Here is a 17,695-nt window from a genome sequence, read left to right on the forward strand (position 1 = left end):
ACACTAGCGTTCGTCGGTCCGCTCGTGAGCTCCGTTTGAAGGGGCTCACGAGCGGACCCGAACGCCTCCGTCCAGCCCTGATGCAGTCTGAATGGAGCGGATCCGCTCAGACTGCATCAGTCTGGCGGCGTTCAGCCTCCGCTCCGCTCGCCTCCGCACGGCCAGGCGGACAGCTGAACACTGCTTGCAGCGTTCAGCTGTCCGCCTGGCCCTGCGGAGGCGAGCGGATCCATTCAGACTTACAATGTAAGTCAATGGGAACGGATCCGCTTGAAGATGACACCATATGGCTCAATCTTCAAGCGGATTCGTCCCCCATTGACTTTACATTGAAAGTCTGAACGGATCCGCTCAGGCATCTTGCGCACTTAGAAATTTTTCTAAGTTATTAATGCAGACGGATCCGTACTGAACGGAGCCTCCGTCTGCATTAATATGATCGGATCCGTTCAGAACGGATCCGATCAAGCGCAAGTGTGAAAGTAGCCTAAGTTTATTTTTCATGCGGAGGCAAGGTCTCCTGGTTCTTTTTGAGTTTGTGATTAGTGTTGAGCGAAACAAAGTATCCGAAGTGGACTTCGATCCGAATATCATGAAAAATGTGATTTGCCGCAAAGCCTCTGTGCATTTCCTTTACTAGATGTACAGGACCTGTGATGCTGAAGATGTCATCACAAGTCCTTGCAGATGCTCCTATCTAACCAGGGATTTACACCATTCTTTGTGAAGTTCCTTTACTAGAAGTACAGGACCTGTGATGACATCATCCCAGGTCCTTTAGCTTTCTTCACTGATTATAGGGACAATATAATGGAGCTGGACAATAATGAGTTTAATTAGGGGGTGGGGTCTTTGGTTCACTACAGTTTCCTTTTCCTCATGGACCCTATAGTAGCTGCATGGTCTGCCTCGATTGGAGGTACGACACTGCCTATGTCCAAAGTTTTTGTCTGGGCACTATATAAGGTTGCTTTCACACAGTCAGCATTTGGTCAGTGATTTGTATGAGTTATTGTGAGCCAAAACCAGATGTGGGTCAAAAAACACAGAACAGGTACAAATCTTTATATTATACCTTATCTTTGTGTAGGCTTCACTACTGGTTTTAGCTCACAATCCTCAATAGAAATCACTGACCAGGAACTGACTGTGTGAAAGCGGCCTAACACAGTGTAAAAAAACCTTAGGCTACTTTCACATCACCCTTTCTCTTTTCCGTTCTCCGAAGGGGCAGGGAAGGGGGCGTGGTTACCGTGACTTGAAGCAAGGAGGCCGCTGCCTCCTTGACTTCAATCATGTGTGGAGAAGCGCACCGGGCAGGGGAAATAACAAAGTTTTCAGTACTTTTGCTGCATCTGCCTTCAGGAAGAAAGGCATTGTCAAAAACACACTGCTGGCTACACGCAGGTACTGCTGGCGGCTTGGGATGGTTTTGAGAGGTGACAGGTTCCCTTTAAGAGAGAGTTGTCATCGTTGAGATACGTCATAGGTGCCATTCATGGCCACTTATCAAGCCATCATACCTCATCATCTGGGGATACAAATTGCACTTTGTACCAATTACTGCTGGATTTACTTTAAGCTATAATTTGTAAAGTGAGCCTTTTTTTTCCCTTTTACTTCTGGCCTGTGTCTTTAAATCACCTTTTCACTGGGACCAATGTCCTGAGGGAGAACATCATGACACAATATTTCAACAGGGCCACTACCACTCCCATCCTCTGCACCATCTCCTCAGGGGCTCACTGCAATTGTACTTTTTGGTACAATCTCTACAGGAAATCGGTAATGATCAGGCTAGAAACTTGTACAATCAAGACAAATAGAGACTTAGGTTACTGAAGTTTTATTGATATCAACTCCTGGCACATGTTTGTGTGCACATGTAAACTGAGTCCAGTGTAAGGGTCCATTCACACGTCAGTATTTTTACCTTTCCAGATAAACGTTCCTGTTTTTTGCGGATCCGAAAATCTGGATGACATGAGGATGCTTTTAGCATGTCTTCCAGATTTTCGACGGATCCATTGACTAGAATGGGATGACGGAACGCAAAATCGGACAAATAGTAGGACAGGGTATATTTTTTTTTTTCCAGGATCCGAATAACGGAACCCACGGAACGGAACGGAATCACAGAATCGGAGAGCACCATGAGTGCTGTCCGATTATTTCCTATTTCCATTGAAAACAAATGGATCTGTATAACGTTCCGTTTTTAATCGGAACGGATGCGGAACACCAAAACGGACGTGTGAATGGACCCTTAAGATGAGTAATTAAAGGAGTGTTTCAGGTTAACCACTATCCACAGGATAGAAGATGACTATTAGACCAGTGGGTGTGTTACCACAGGAAATGGAACTAATGGAATTTAACTGAGTGACAGGTTGAGCATGCACGCTGCCTCAGGGTTGCCAACCGTTCAGAAATTTCTGGACGCTCTGTAAAAATAGGTGAATTTTTTTCCTGTGTCCGTGATTTTAATTTTTTTTTTTGTCTAGTGGTACTTGACTAGATTATTTTATTGGTAATTATCATTTTCCAACTCACAGTAAATGCTGGTAATGGGTTGTTATCAGTATACTGAGCTATAGACATGTATTACATACAATTAATTATGGTCTTCCAATTTGCCCGTAAAAAATGTTGGCTGTCCGTGATTTTGGGAAAAGTTGTCCAGAAAAAAGAAATTCTGGTTGGTAACCCTGCACTGCCTCTTCATTCATCTCAGTGGGATTTCAAGAGATAATGAAGATGAATGGAGCAGCGTTGTACATGCTCAGCCTGCCGCCGTTTTCATTTTGAGGGGATGTGAGGACCATATTATTGTGATTGTTGGAGGCTGGTAAGAACCTTGCCAATGTTATAGTTATCCCTAAGCCTGTGGATAGGGGATGACTTGAAATAACCAGAATACCCATTTAACATATGGCTGGTGTGGAAAAAAAAATTGAAAAATAATATGCACTAACTGCTAAAATGTAGGAACCATATTGCAAGGGTAAGTCCACGTGGCCATAAAGCAGAGAATCCACTCTAAAATCTGCATGTGTTACATGTGGCTTTTATAGTGGATTGTGCAGAGCTCATAGGTAGCAGATTAGAAGGCCAATGTTGGGCATCTGGCTGCCATACCAATCACATAGCGGGGAGAGCCAAGGGACTGACAGAGGAACCGCTTATTGACTAAAGGTTTAAATGATGAGTTTCCTCTGATCTCTGCCATTACAGCAGAGACACAGCTGAATAGTACATCCGCTGTCCCACATCTTACCACGCAGGCACCCTTGCTGTGCCTGTGTGATCAGCAGGATGAATATGCCGGTCCTAATGCAGCAACTGTCTGCTGCTTATAATGACTATACTTAACCTGTGCCCTCAAATAGTTAAAGCTCTTCTTGGATTAAACACTATTAGGTTGCTGACGCGTTCAGATTTTTATAATAGAGTTTCTGAAGCCAAAACCAGGAGTGGATTAAAAAAAGTGGAGAAGTTGTATGCCCTTAATACATTCTCATCTGTTATGATCCACACCCGATTTTGGCTTTAAAAACTGCATCAAAAATCCTGAATGTGTGAGGGCACCCTTAGATAGAAAGTAATAAACATGCCAGTTTTAATGTTAGTTTAGTGAGAAGTCCTTATGTAAGATTCTAATCTGGTTTGTTTACTTTGAAGGTTGGATGGAAAACGACTAGAGAATTTTGCAGCTGGATCTCGGCACGGACCAGCGTGGACGACACTGTTCTCTTCAAAGGTCAGCATAGTCTATATACTTACTGTGTCTATAGCTGGTCTGTCAACCATGACAAAATTCTCAAGGGCATAACAATAACTCTTTACTCTGTTGTGCACATTGGTAGTCTACACCAAGGTAATACCATGTCTGTGTTAGAAATCTTTACTTTTCCTAATCAATGGTTGCGCGCCCTCTTTTTACATTTCATAAAACTTTTCAAACGCTGATTAAGTTTCAATATACCACCCAAAAACAGAATTCTCAGCTGTTTTACATTATATATTAACCCCTTACTGACCAGCCTGTTTTGGGCCTTACTGACCAAGCGTTTTCTTACTTTTTCCATTGTCGCGTTCCAAGAGCTATAACTTTAAACTTTTTCTGTCTATATAGCTTTATAAGGGCTTGTTTTTTGTGAGACAAGCTGTAGTTTTTAATGGCGCTATTTTGGGGTACACATAACTTTCTGGTTAACTTTTATTAATTCTTTCTGGGAGGGAGATGGGGGGAAAAACAGCAATACTGCCACTGCGTTTTTACGTTTTTAATTTTACAGCGTTAAATTTTTTGTATAAATAACATTATATCTTTATTCTCTGGGTCAGTACGATTACAGTGATACCAAATATATATGTGTGTGTGTGTGTGTATATATATATATATATATATATATATATATATATATATATATATATATATATATATATATATAGTTTTTTGGGGGGTTTTACAACTTTTTTGCAATAAAACAAAAAAAAATTTTCGCTTCCCAAGACCTATACCATTTTTATATTTTTTTTTTTTTTTTTTTTTCCCTTTCTATGGAGTTGCGTGAGGGCTTTATTTTTGCGGGACGACTTGTATTTTTCATTGGTATCATTTTGGAGGATATGGCGCTTTTTTATCAATTGTTACGTATTTTCAGTGGCAACTAAGAATAAATTAGCAATTCTGTCTTTTTATTTATTTTTAATGGTAGGGGATAATTTATGTGATATTTATGTATGTGATATTATGTCCTTGTGGACACGGCAATACCGAATATATGGGGGAGTTTTTTTTTATAATTTTATTTTTTTATTTCTCAAAGCGTATTTTCAGTGGGAAAAAATGTTTTAATTTTTTTTTATGGGATTGCTTTTATCTAATAAATGTGGTGTGTGTGTGTGTGTGTGTGTGTGTGTGTGTTTATTTTTGTTTTTTTTTGTACCAGATTGTGTCAGTGAAAAACGGATCCGTCCCTATTGACTTACATTGTGTGCCAGAACGGATCCGTTTGACTCAGTTTCATCAGACGGACACCAAAAGCATTTTGGTGTCCGTCTCCAAAGCGGAATGGAGACAGAACTGATGCATTCTGAGCGGATCATTTTCCATTCAGAATGCATTAGAATGCAAACTGATCAGTTTTGGACCGCTTGTGAGAGCCCTGAACGGATCTCACAAACAGAAAACCAAAACGTGAGTTCGAAAGTAGACTAAGGCTACTTTCACACTGGCATTTCTGGGCCCAAAATGGATCAGTTCAGCCCCAATGCTTTCTGAATGGATAAGGATCCTTTCAGAATGCATCAGTTTGGCTCCGTTGCGCCTCTATTCCGCTCTGGAGGCGGACACCAAAACGCTGCTTGCTGATACGGAGCCAAACTGACACAATATGGTGCAATTAAGTTTTGACTTAGACTTTAATTTTTGAAAGAATAATGCAAACGGATTCGTTCTAAACGGATACACACGTTTGCATTATGGGTGCGGATCCGTCTGTGCAGATACAAGATGGATCTGCACCGAACGCAGGTGTGAAAGTAGCCTAAACCTGATGGAGTCTGGGCCTGACTTCTAAAGTCTCGCACTGCCAGCAAGCCTTCTTCCTATACTGTGCCTGCAGCAGATACTGAAGCTCACGGTGCAGTGAAAGACATTAGAAGTTACAAAGTAACAACAATACACTGCAATTCCAAAATGTTGTCTTTTTTTGTTCATCCCATCTCCCCAAAACAAAAATATACCCCAAAATGGTACAGATGAAATCATCAACTTATCCTACAAAAATGGAAAAAATTTAAGTTGTTTATTCACACTTGTTTGTAATGTATATACTTGTGTTCTGTACAAAAGTGAATTGACACGCAGAACAAAGTTAAAATGTTATGGCAGTAAATATCCCTTACGGTTTTTTGATTTTTGTTGTAGTTGAGAAGCAGCCCTGATGTGATGTGTAGCAACACCCTAAGGGTAAATGCACAGTATCGGGTTTGCGTGAGGATTTTCTGTGCCGATTTGCATGCGGAAAATCTGCACCGTAGGTCATGTACATTGTATTCTATGAGAATTTGAAATTCCTATGCAGATAATGAGGATTTTTTTCCATGCAGACATTGACCTGCGGTGCGGCTTTTAAAATCTGCAGCATGTGAATTTATTTTATTTTTCCTGACTGGAATTTCTCCACTCACTTCAACGGGGAGAGTAAAATCCACACATAAATCCACACCAATTGATGCGGATTGACTGCATGGATTTCCCTGCGGATTTCAGTGCGGATTGTCCACACATAAATCCAGAATGTGTGTGTAATGACCCGGAGGGCCATTACTACTTTTGACACCATGCTACCATTTCCATGTGCTAATACATAATATCTAATGTATTTCATGTCATCGCCTAATAACGTGTAGTAACCTGGTCCACCAGCAGATGGCAGCAACATTGGCAGTATTAGCTTCCCTGGGGAGGAACCGTTTAGTTCCTTCCAGCCATCTATAGCTAGAGGGAGGAGTTTAGTTAGTGAGTAAATCAGTCTATTTTAGCCCGTGTAAGGGGAAGCAGCAGGCTCTCGTCCCTTCTGGACGAGCCTGCAGAAGTTCTAGTGTACCCTCCTTAGGGAGAGGTTGTGTGCTGGCTAACAGGGTGCTGCCTGCTCTGCTAGGCCCAGATGCCTTGCCTCTGAAGTCTACATGGTTGCTTGTCCCCTCCTGGGCTTGCATTGCGTCCTTCCAAGCTGAGCCGAAGCTTGGGGTACTCGAAAGCCAGGAAAATAAGTTCCTAGGATTATAAGACAGACTACAAACTACAGCTAACTTAAGTTCCAGCAGAAGAGGAAGAGTTTCCTATTCATTCAGCTACCGCTTAGCAGAGCTGAGATAGCTGCAGAGAAGCATTTGCCTGCCAAAGTTAAGCCAATACCTGCTAATGACATAGATGCTGTTTGGATTACCAATTTATGCCAAGTAAAAGCAACTGTTCAGTTACTTCAAAGTCTGGACTCCATTTTTCTCGTCCATCATCCAAGTTCACCTAATCCTTTTGCACTGCTTTGGACCACATCACATCTGGGATCAACGGATGTCCAGGTTGGAACACTGTGACATGTGTACGTAACATCTGTAGAGACTGTAGGCCACCCTGAACCACTTGGGCAATCCTACCTCTGGGTACCAACATTACTATCTACAAAGGGAGCCTTGTGCTTCCGCTTCTTAACCGCAGCTGGCGTCACGTTTACTTGCTCTATAAGAGGGACATATTTTGTAGAAACCTCCCAAGGGGCAAGGGACACCCCAGGCGTGGCCCTTTAGTGGGACGTTGCATGTGCATTTACCCTTAAGCTGGGTTCACACATAGTATTTAAAGAGCTTTTGGAGTTCTTTTTTATTTTATTTATTTTTTACCGATGATCTATTCTCTGGATAAATCATATTTCTGAGAAGGCAGCAGTGCTCCAGGCCCATTGACCTCACAACTAGTATCGCTGGCCTGGGCGCGGCTAAGCTCAATTCCAGTGAACGTGACATAGCCGCGCTGAGGCCAGTGATACTAGTTATGGGCCTGCGGCAAACAATGAGAAGGCCGCAGCGCTCCTGGAGCATTTCCTTGCTTCGATGCTCCCCTTTGTCATGCTGCATTGCACTGTGCTAGCCTGTGTGTGTTTTGAGCTGGTGATGCACTGAGCTTCACATCACTATGCTAGTCGGAGACTTCCTTCCTCCAAAACAGCCTAGCGCAATGCTATAGACTACCCATTCGTGCTGGTGATGTCACCAGGTTCACTGCTAGTGCAGTGTCCCAGGGGGTCAGTAGTGTATGCTGGGCTTTGTAGTGCAGATTAACCCACTAACCTGGGATCCACTGTCGTCTTCAATCGGGGCAAATACTGGAACAGGCAGGTATTTAATGTTCGTGACGCCAGTGTCAATTAAACGGTGACACGCCGTGTATAGTAATGTAGAAGAATGAAGCAACCACGGGATAGCCAACCAAAACTGGAACTTTACTGAATGTCAGTGATAATCATACATGGACGCAGTTGGAAGCGCAGTTCCATGGAAGACAGTTGGTTTCTATTTGAATACAGTTGGTTCTTAGAAGCACAGACTGGCCGGTTTTAGCAATGTTCTTTACAGAGTGTTAATTACAGGAGATGCAGTACAGGCGGCTTGCACACTATTCCTGACTGGTCCTGAAACATGTGACTTATTCTCCAAGGTCTAATGCCCTATATCTGGCGCATCCTTGAAGCTGTCCTTATCTAGTACCTCCTCTGTTATCTTGAGTACCTCTTGCTTTATCAGATTGGCCTCTGTGGTATTCTGTGTCCCGGCTGGTTGCTTATGATGTTTCAGCTAATACGGATGATGACTCAGGAGGGGAACCTTTTCCTTGGATCCGGAACCCGGTTACAGGGCTTACTACCCTCTCCTAGTCGGCAGGCTTCAGGCCTGCACTACTCTCACAGGCCCATAGCCTGGCCTTGACTCAGACACAGGATCATCTCTGACTCCTTTTCCCACTGTCTGCCTGCTTTCTACTTCCTGACTGGGCCTTATATAAACTAGGGTTCCCTAGCTCCCTCTAGTGACTCAGATGGAATGACACCCTAGCCGGCCTGCACATGCACATTTCACAGTAACAGGGAAGTACATAGCATTACATTAACAAGATATTTTATACCAACCTCCCCATAAATACAGGGGGAACGACAGTACCCAAGTGACCCTTCTGTGGTGACGGGGTATTACTCTCCCGTACACTACACTAGGTGGAAGTCTCTGCCTAGCATAGTGATGTGAAGCCAGGTACGTCACCGTCTCAAAACAAACACAGGCTTGCAAATGCTCTGATGATAGGTAGATAAGGCTGCCGTGCAGCCTGAATTTGTGGGAGGGGCATAGGCCCCGCCCCGTTGCTATATATTCCTCGGTTTACAAGGGACGGGACGTGCAGCCAGGTACTTCCGGTTACGTCTGGTTCCTGCATGTCCCGCACCTTTAAGCCAGGATTTGGGTGAGTATTAGGACAGGTCGGCGTCCAGCGGCTTGTGCGGTCTCAGGTAAGTTAGGAAGCCGTTGCCAGGCAGAGGCGGGCGCGCGGCTCGTGTTGTACCTACCCCGGTGCGGTGGAAGCCGATGTCCGTTGGGGGGAGTGCCTTGGCCGGCTCACATCCATGTCGGGCGGCGCTGGCCAGTCTCGTGCAGGCGCATGTTCAGGGGGCGGCCGCGAGTGCCTGTTGCTAGGCACGCGCGGCGGCCCCGGCAACACACGCGCCGTACCAGTGGGCCCCTCCTGCAGCCGGGGGAGCCGCTGTCATTCATGGTTATACGCATTGAGCTACCACATTCACGGTATGATCTCCTATAAGGCGCGATCAGGGGGGTCCGGTTGCATCATTGTCCTATTTAACTCTCGCTTGGCCGTGCTCCATTCTGTTTTTTCTCTCAGCAGCACGGCAGGTGTCCCCGCATGACAGGTCATCACCCTGCTTCATACGGCAGGGCATATGTACAGGCTCCTTTCACGGCGCACATTAGGTTCCTGGCCAGGGTGGCGGCATCCTGGTGCATCGCACGGCCATTTTTGGTGGCATATTATTAGTTATGTGCCAAAAAAAAAAAAGTGTACATTCGCCACTACGGTTCCACTGTCCAACTATACCACATAGATCTGCTTCTACTGTACTTTTAACCAGCGGCCTCACTGAGCCTGTCTGTGATTGTGTCAGATATGAAGACCCCAAGCTTCTATTTTTTTCTACTTTACCTGCTCTAGAGTGGTGTCTGTTATCTGACGCTTCACTCCATGCCAAGGATTCCTTACTTGCAGTAGGTGGTACGTCCTGATTTCTATACGGGTATGGTATGTGTCATGGGGGTTTGGCCGCAGGCACGTTCACACGTCCCATATGTGATGTCCGCCGCACCAGTGGCATGTGGTCCCTCTTGGCACGTTCAGGTTGTCATACCCGTTTCTCTCTCTCTCTCTCTCTCTCTCTCTCTCTCGTTGCTCGTCTGCTTGAAACGTTCAGGCACTATTCTGTCGGCCACCCCGGTGACGCATGATTCTGCCTGGAACGTCCAGGTTGTCACTTGTCTATTGTGGTACGTCTGCTTGAAGCGTTCAGGCATTGTTGCGTCCGCCACGCCGGTGGCATGTAGTCCTGCCTGGAACCCCAGGTTGTCATTTTGTTTATTGTGGTGCGTCTGCTTGAAGCGGTCAGGCAATGTTACGTTTGCCACTCCGTGGCACAGTGTCTTGCTTGGATCTCCAGGGTGTCTTTTACCTCATGTGGTACATCCGCTTGAAGTATTCAAGCATTATTATGTTGGTCACTCCAGTGACAGGCGGTCCTACCTGGAACGTCCAGGTTGCCATACTCGTCTCCTGTTGCACGTCTGCTTGAAACGTTCAGGCAATGTTATGTCCGCCACCCCGGTGGCACGTGGTCCTACCTGGTACATCCAGGTTGTCTCACTCATCTCTTGTTGCACGTCTGTCTGAAGCGTTCAGGCAATGTCGCGTCAGCTGCTCTGGAGGAATGGTGTCCTGTCTAAGTACGTCCAAGGGGTCTTTTTCACCAATCTGGGCACACATCCGCCCATAGCAGCATGCATGACCTAGCAGCACGCCCGGGGGGGCACGTCATCCTGGTTTTTGTTGGCTCTTCTGTCCTCATCATTGTCACCTAAACGTTTGGGCCATGTTTTTCTTTTACCCTTAGGGGCAGGTTGTGCGGCCTGACTTAACCAGGTTGGTTATATTCCCAGCACATTTAGTTTTTCATACTTGTTCTTTGTTTATACGGCAGCACGTTTGGGGTCTCAGTGCCTTCGGTTTCCAATAAACAAGGCCTCCACCTCGGTCGGTGGTACGGGCCTCCAGTACGGTATCGTTACCATTTTCATCAAATTCCATAACCAGGTAAATTCGAGGGCGTAGAGTTATTGCAGCGGGATCAACATGTCCCAGGCCTCAGACATCGACGATGCCTCGTCCATCTCCGGGTCCGTGGTTTCCGGTCTGGCTGGTCATGGATCCCTGAGGAACTGGACTATTCCGAAACTAGTGGCGGAATTGAACAGAAGGGGCATCAGTCACCCGGCTTCGGCCAGGAAAGCCGAACTCTATAGGCTGCTGGTATCTAGCCCGGCTCCACCCAGCGAGCAGCTTGCAGCACCTACTATCCAGTCATCACTGGCTCAGTTGAATGCCACTATGGGGAGTCTGGCTGCCTCAGTAGCGGACATTCAGCACAGGGTCATGGAGCTGGAGTCCAGGGCCTCCACCTCTTCGCAGTCAGTGGAGCCCGCGACAGCAGTGTCATGGCCGTTGGCGGGTTCCCCAGGTATGTCTGCTACTCCGCCAGCCATTGTCCCAGCTCATTTTGTGGAAGAAAATATTAGGAGGGATATACTGGCAGGCAAAGAAGTTAACCTGGCATCCATCCTCATAGCATCCCACGATGCAAGCAAACACAAAACCATTGATTGCGGGGAGGTGTCAGTGGTCATGAGGTCAAAGGATGCCCGTTTGAATCGCAAACTGTCCATACCGGAATTTGTTCTCGCTTTCAGCTTGTTCAGAGATGCCATATGCTCGGCGCAGCCCAATAGGAGGGAGGAGCTGGACGCATATTTGTACCAGGTCACTGATTTGGGTCACAAGTATGGGGGCTCGGCGTTCTATGATTATCACCAGTCCTTCGCGGCTAAAGCCGCAGTCTCCCTAGCACAGTTCCAGTTTATGACTAATTGGGCTGTGCTGGACATGGAGCTTTTCTGCAGGCATTTTGCTGGTCTCCGAGCCCCCACTTGTGGCACATGCCAATCCATTTTCCATGCCACGGAATGGTGCCCCAATGAGGTGTCTGCCCATCCGGACAGAGCCCTTCCGGGAACGTCGGGTGTCCCCAGGGGCCCGGCCCTCGTGGACAAGTTTGGCAGGCCTATTGTGTATCTGGGCAAGAGCCAGATATGCAATAATTTCAACTTCGGTCACTGTATGTTCAGTGGGTGCAGGGCCCTTCACGCGTGCACGGTCTGCTTTCGGGCACATCCCAGGTCCACCTGTCCCCAAAAATCTGCCAAGCAGGCATGAATAACCGACGTCAACGTGGCTCTCCTGGAGGCGCTCCTGGAAGGTCATGACGACCGGCAGTTCGTGCAACACTTGATCACTGGCCTGTCACTAGGGTTCCACACGGGATTGGTGGCCCTGCCACATTCAAGTTGGGAGTGTGAGAACCTCCTCTCTGCCAGACAGGATCCGGAGGCAGTGCAAGCGGCATTGTCCTTGGAATTGGATAAAGGCTTCATCATCGGCCCTTTTGACTCTATCCCCTTTGAAGTTTGGAGGGTCAACCCGATTGGAGTGGTGGCTAAGAAAGGCTCAAATAAAAAAAGACTGATCTACGATCTCTCGGCGCCTCATTCCTCGCACATCGCTAGTATTAACTCTCTCATACCATCAGAAGAGTTCAGCATGACATACTCCTCTATCGATGAGGCCATTCAGTTCGTTCTCAAGGCAGGCAGGGGGGCCTGGTTGTCTAAAACCGATATTGCCGATGCCTTTAAATTGCTCCCGATCCTCCCGCAACTGTGGCAATATTATGGCATCAAATGGGCAGGCAGGTACTACTTTGCCAATCGTCTAACATTTGGCTCTAAAAGCAGCCCATGGCTGTTTGACCGGCTGGCCCAGGCCCTGCATTGGATCCTGGTCGAACATGGGCAGGCTCCTATGTGTATCCCCTACCTGGACGATTTCCTGCTGGTGGAGCAGCCCTCCCGTCAGCCCTCCGGCTTATCCTCCCTGCTGGAGTTATTTTCGGCACTTCAGGTCCCTGTCGCCACAGGGAAGACGGTCGGTCCTTCTTCAACGATCACCTTCCTGGGGGTCATTCTGGATTCAGTTAAGTTGGAAGCAAGACTCCCCGAGGAGAAGTTACAGCAGATCCGGTTAGCCATCCAGGAGGCTGCCAAATCCTGCTTCCTGACCAAGACAAGCCTCCAATCCTTGCTGGGCCGGCTGAACTTCGCCATGAGGGTCATGCCCCAGGGGCGCACCTTTGTGTCTCGGCTCTTGCTGCTCCTGCCATCGGCCCCGGATCTGGACAGTGTCGTTCGGTTGGACCAACAGGCCATGGCAGACCTGTCCATGTGGAGCACGTTCATGTCCTCATGGAATGGCGTCAGGCTGTTCATTCCCCTCCGGGACCCGTCCTCGCCCACGGTCTATTCTAACGCGGCCGCATACAAGGGCTTTGCAGCCATATTTGGCAACCACTGGCTGGCCAGGGCCTGGCCGTCCCAGATTGTGCTGGACGGGCAGGCCCTTCGGTCTTCTCCCTTGTTGGAGATATATCCGGTGGTGGCAGCAGCCCATGTATGGGGCCACGTTTCGTCAAACTCGAGGGTCTTATTCATTACCGATAGTCAGGACTTGGTTGACATCATCCGCAATGGCAGAGCCAAATCCCCTAAGATCATGGCTCTTATGCGTAGGCTGGTTTGGTTGTCCATGGTACACAATTTTTGCATTGAGTGCTCCCACATTCAGGGTTCCAAGAATACGGCTGCTGATGCGCTGTCCAGGTTTAACGTTGATGTCTTCTTTCAGAACATGCCACTCGCAGACGCAATGGGGGCAGACGTTCCGGCGTACAGCAACCTGGTGTGGGACTAACATCATTGATCAGCAAAGCAAAGGACCTGTTGCACCAGAGCCTGTCTGAAAATACAGTCAGGAACTATCGTACGGGCTGAAATATGTTTAAGAAATTTGCCGAGAGTCATCCACAGGGCGACGTGGATGACGTGTCTTTCGTTATGGCCTTCATCGCGCATTGCCATGCCAACCTCGGACTCGCTCACAATACCATCCGCCTGTATTTAGCAGGGGTGCAACATCAGTTCACGTTTGACAATCCGGCCCGGATTTCGTTCTTTAATTCACAGGCCATCAAGGCCACGCTCCGGGGCATTGAGAAAGACGGTGCAAGCAGGCCGGTGGTCCGGCAACCCATGTCCGGCTCCTTAGTTAGGCAATTGTCCCTGGCTCTGGATGGTGATCCCTTTGGGCCCTTGATTAGCACAATCATCAAAGTCGCCCTTTATCTAGGGTTTTACGGGTCATTCGTCCAGGGGAATTCACCACCTCCGTCCGCAACGGCAGTCATCTCCAGAAGCAGCACTTGACCTGGCATCAGGACCTGTTTGTGCTGAGCATTCCATCTACCAAGACCGCTCAGACAGGGCCTCCAACCCTGGTTTCTTTCTACCCCTCGCATAACGCTTGGTGCCCGGTCAAGGTGCTGCGTCAGTTGTCTGTGGCCCTGCAGGCAGCAGCAGCAGATAGTCCCCTACTCCCCTTCAAAGGAGGGCCGTTGTCCACGCCCCAGTTCATGTCACATGTACGCTCATTAGTGGCGGGGTTAGATCAAGACCCGAAAGGCATCTCGGGACACTCCTTTCGTATTGGGGCAGCCTCTGCGGCATCAAGGCACCAGATACCTCCTCATGTCATCAGGTGCATGGGGCGCTGGAGGTCGTCATGTTTTGCTAGGTACGTTCCGAATCCCCAATCAGAAATCCGTAATGCTTTCTGTTCTCTTGCCCTGTAACGGTACAATAAAGTATCTGTCTGTATGATTGTGTCTCCTTTTTGGCCCCTTTTAGGCCTATCCTCATTACAGGCTTCCGGCATTCACTAGCCAGAGGTCGGCGCTAGCTCCTTCATCCAGGGACAGTCGCCCTGACCACAAGTAGATAAGGCTGCCGTGTAGCCTGAATTTGTGGGAGGGGCATAGGCCCCGCCCCTTTGCTATATATTCCTCGGTTTACAATGGACGGGACGTGCAGCCAGGTACCCCTCCCTCCCTTCCCCTTTTCATAGCTCTTCCTTTAGGATAGGCCCCCTTTTAGGCCTATCCTCGTTACAGGCTTCCGGCATTCACCAGCCAGAGGTCGGCGCTAGCTCCTTCATCCAGGGACCGTTGCCCTGACCACAAATAATATATATATATATCATTGGTGGCGCAGTGCACCCGTCCCTCTCTCCTCATTAGTAGCAGCGGCACAGGGGGAAGGGAGAGACTGCCTCCTTCTCCCCTGTGCTGCTGAGGAGAGCAGCGCGCTCCTTGTTCTGATACTAGACTATGCAATAGTGAAGCCTAGTATCGAAAAAAGGCAAATCCTGGTTTCAAGGTCGATACCAGGCTAAAGTGTCGATTGGGTATCGAAAATTCGATACCCGAAACAACCCTACATTGAACATAGTGTATGATCTGGAGACAACAAGTTACAGAGTAGGAGAAGCTCTGAAATTGAGAATTATATATCTCAGATTATTGAAGATAAATGTTTATATAAATGCTTGTTGCAGATAATTGGTCTGTGTAAAAAGGGGCTGGCAATCACCTGGTGAATGAGAAAACTCTCGTTCATCAGGTGACTGTCATTCTGTCTGTGGTGAAAATAACCTCGCCACTGGGTTTTGGAGGGGCCTGTTTGCCAGCCTCTTGCCTCAGGATTATGGCCCATACTAACTTTGAAGGAGAAGACAGATCGGCCGCACAGCTTAAATCTGTGGAACTGTTTTGGGCAGGAAAGCCATGTTTTTGCGGCCGGCCAAATGTGACTTCCATGGAATTCAGGAACCCCTGCTTGGATCTGGGTGATTTTTGGATATGTTGTTCACCCAGATCAGAGCTATCCGTGGATGTATATATTATGGGGATATGTGGGGTTTTGAGGTGTTTTCTGTGTTTTGGGAAAAAAATTGTGGTTTCTGTCTGTGAGTGATTTAAGTTAGACCATTATGGTTAGTAATTGTATTTTGTTGATTGCGTCAAAGACAATGCCTATTGTATCTTGTTGATTGCCTCAAAGACAATGCCAGTGTGTTTGGTAATTGCGTCACAGGCAATGCCATTGTGTTTGTTGAATAGGGTTAGTTTTGTGTTTAAACTGTACAGGATTGGCTGCTATATTATGTCCTCAGTATGTCGTGTATATAAGTCAATGCTGTGTGTTCAATAAAGAGTTCCTTTTTTACATTCAACATAGAGCCTCGTCTCATGTGTATGGGGATTGCTATGCGCTATATACTCATTGGCTATAACTACTAGCTCTTGTAAAAGCTGTTCCTGCTCTCTGGATTTAGGAGAGGTTTACCCACTGGAGCCTTGTTGTAGGTCCAGGGTGGGTAGGAGACGGTGAGACCTCAACCAAGCTTCGGCGGTTCATGGGGTCTGCAGTGCTTACAGTGTCAAGTGGAGTGCTTGGAGTCCTCGGAAAGCACTAGGAGCATCCATCGACAGAGGTACCCGATCGGGGTGCCAGGATATCCGTTACATTGGTGGCAGCAGTGGGATGACGTCCTAGTGAGAGGAGAAGCGGCTCTGAGACACTGTTCGTGGATTTACAAAATTGAGGGCAACGCTAGTATCCGTACAGCGCCCCTGGCTACAGCAGGATGGAATCGGCTATTCTTCGAACAGGTTTCCACTACGAGGAAGAGGATGACACGGACTGGAGGGATGCAGTCTGGAAAGGCGTCTGGCACAAGGCCCTGGAAGATGTACAGCGTCGGCGGGACGAGTGTATCCCCAGTGAGGAGCAGCAGTTGCGGATGTGAGTGGCCCTGCGAATGCCCCTTCTGGGAGAGAAGCCCCAGGATGAGTGGGCGACAGAACTCAAGAGCCTGGTATGGAAGGAGCTTTGGCTAGACGACTCCTACCAGGCACTCTGGTGGTATGTGATTCGGCACTCCCCCTGGATGGCTGAGCATGAAAGACCCGAGGGTGAGGGTTATGATGGCCCTGGCCTGTTTGAGGCCTTCGCAGAACCGGAGTTCGGAGATGCTGGAGAGTCCCGGTTCTTGGTTATCTATGACTACAGGGAGGCTATGCATGATTGGGCTACAGCGAGAGAGGTGAAACGAGACCTGGCATCTCTAGTGACAAAGGAGTGGGAGCTGGAGCAGGATTACCAATACTTCAGCTTAATTCGGTCCCAATATACACTGCCAGAGAGCTGGGTGGCAGTCCCAGACCTACAACCCTACAGCTAGGAAGACACAACTGAAGTATCCCCTGCTTCAGTACCAGCTACAATGGTAGAGGACCTCATAGACTGGTCCTGGGGGGAAACCCATATGGCAGGTGGAGATGGGACCGAGATCTCTCCACCGGCCCTACAGGGATGCTGGGCAGTCGGCCCAGTTACCCAAAGGCAGCCGGAGTTTCAGGAAGTAGGGACAGTCGGTACTGCTCCCCAGCGGCAGTATGTTTTGCAGGGAGAGGAGAGCATTGTCTCCATTCCACAGTGGCAGTGTTCCTTGAAGGGAGAGGAGACAATCGGTCTCTCTCCCCAACCACAGGGGGACAGCACCCCTAACTCCGATGGTGCAGATGGGACCGCAGTCTCTGCACCAGGCCTACCGGGATGCTGGACGGCCGGTACGGATCCCCCACCAACCCCACAGGAATGCCAGGAAGAGGAGGTAAACGATCCCTCCTCTCCACAGCTGATCCGCAGCAAGGTCCTGGGGGCAGGATTCCCTGACACCATCCCAGCAAAAGAGCTGGTATCTGGGCAGAGCGCAGTCGGCCTCTGCCCTCCCCTATCCTCTTGTCCAGAGCCTGACTCCCCACTGGCTACCCCAGCAGAAGAGCTG

General features: G+C 48.1%; 1 protein-coding gene across 2 annotated transcripts in view; it reads left to right on the forward strand.

The window, feature by feature from the left end:
- The window catches only part of LOC122940930 (calcium-binding and coiled-coil domain-containing protein 2-like), a 127,729-nt gene that overhangs the window by 16,722 nt on the left and 93,312 nt on the right, over window positions 1–17,695 (forward strand). For both annotated transcript variants that reach the window (XM_044297864.1, XM_044297863.1), the window contains exon 3: window positions 3,682–3,760. In XM_044297864.1, the coding sequence (XP_044153799.1) occupies window positions 3,682–3,760 (79 nt within the window). The remainder of the gene's footprint in view (window positions 1–3,681; window positions 3,761–17,695) is intronic.

The sequence above is a fragment of the Bufo gargarizans genome, chromosome 6 (assembly GCF_014858855.1).
Source record: "Bufo gargarizans isolate SCDJY-AF-19 chromosome 6, ASM1485885v1, whole genome shotgun sequence".
Classification (NCBI taxonomy): domain Eukaryota; kingdom Metazoa; phylum Chordata; class Amphibia; order Anura; family Bufonidae; genus Bufo; species Bufo gargarizans.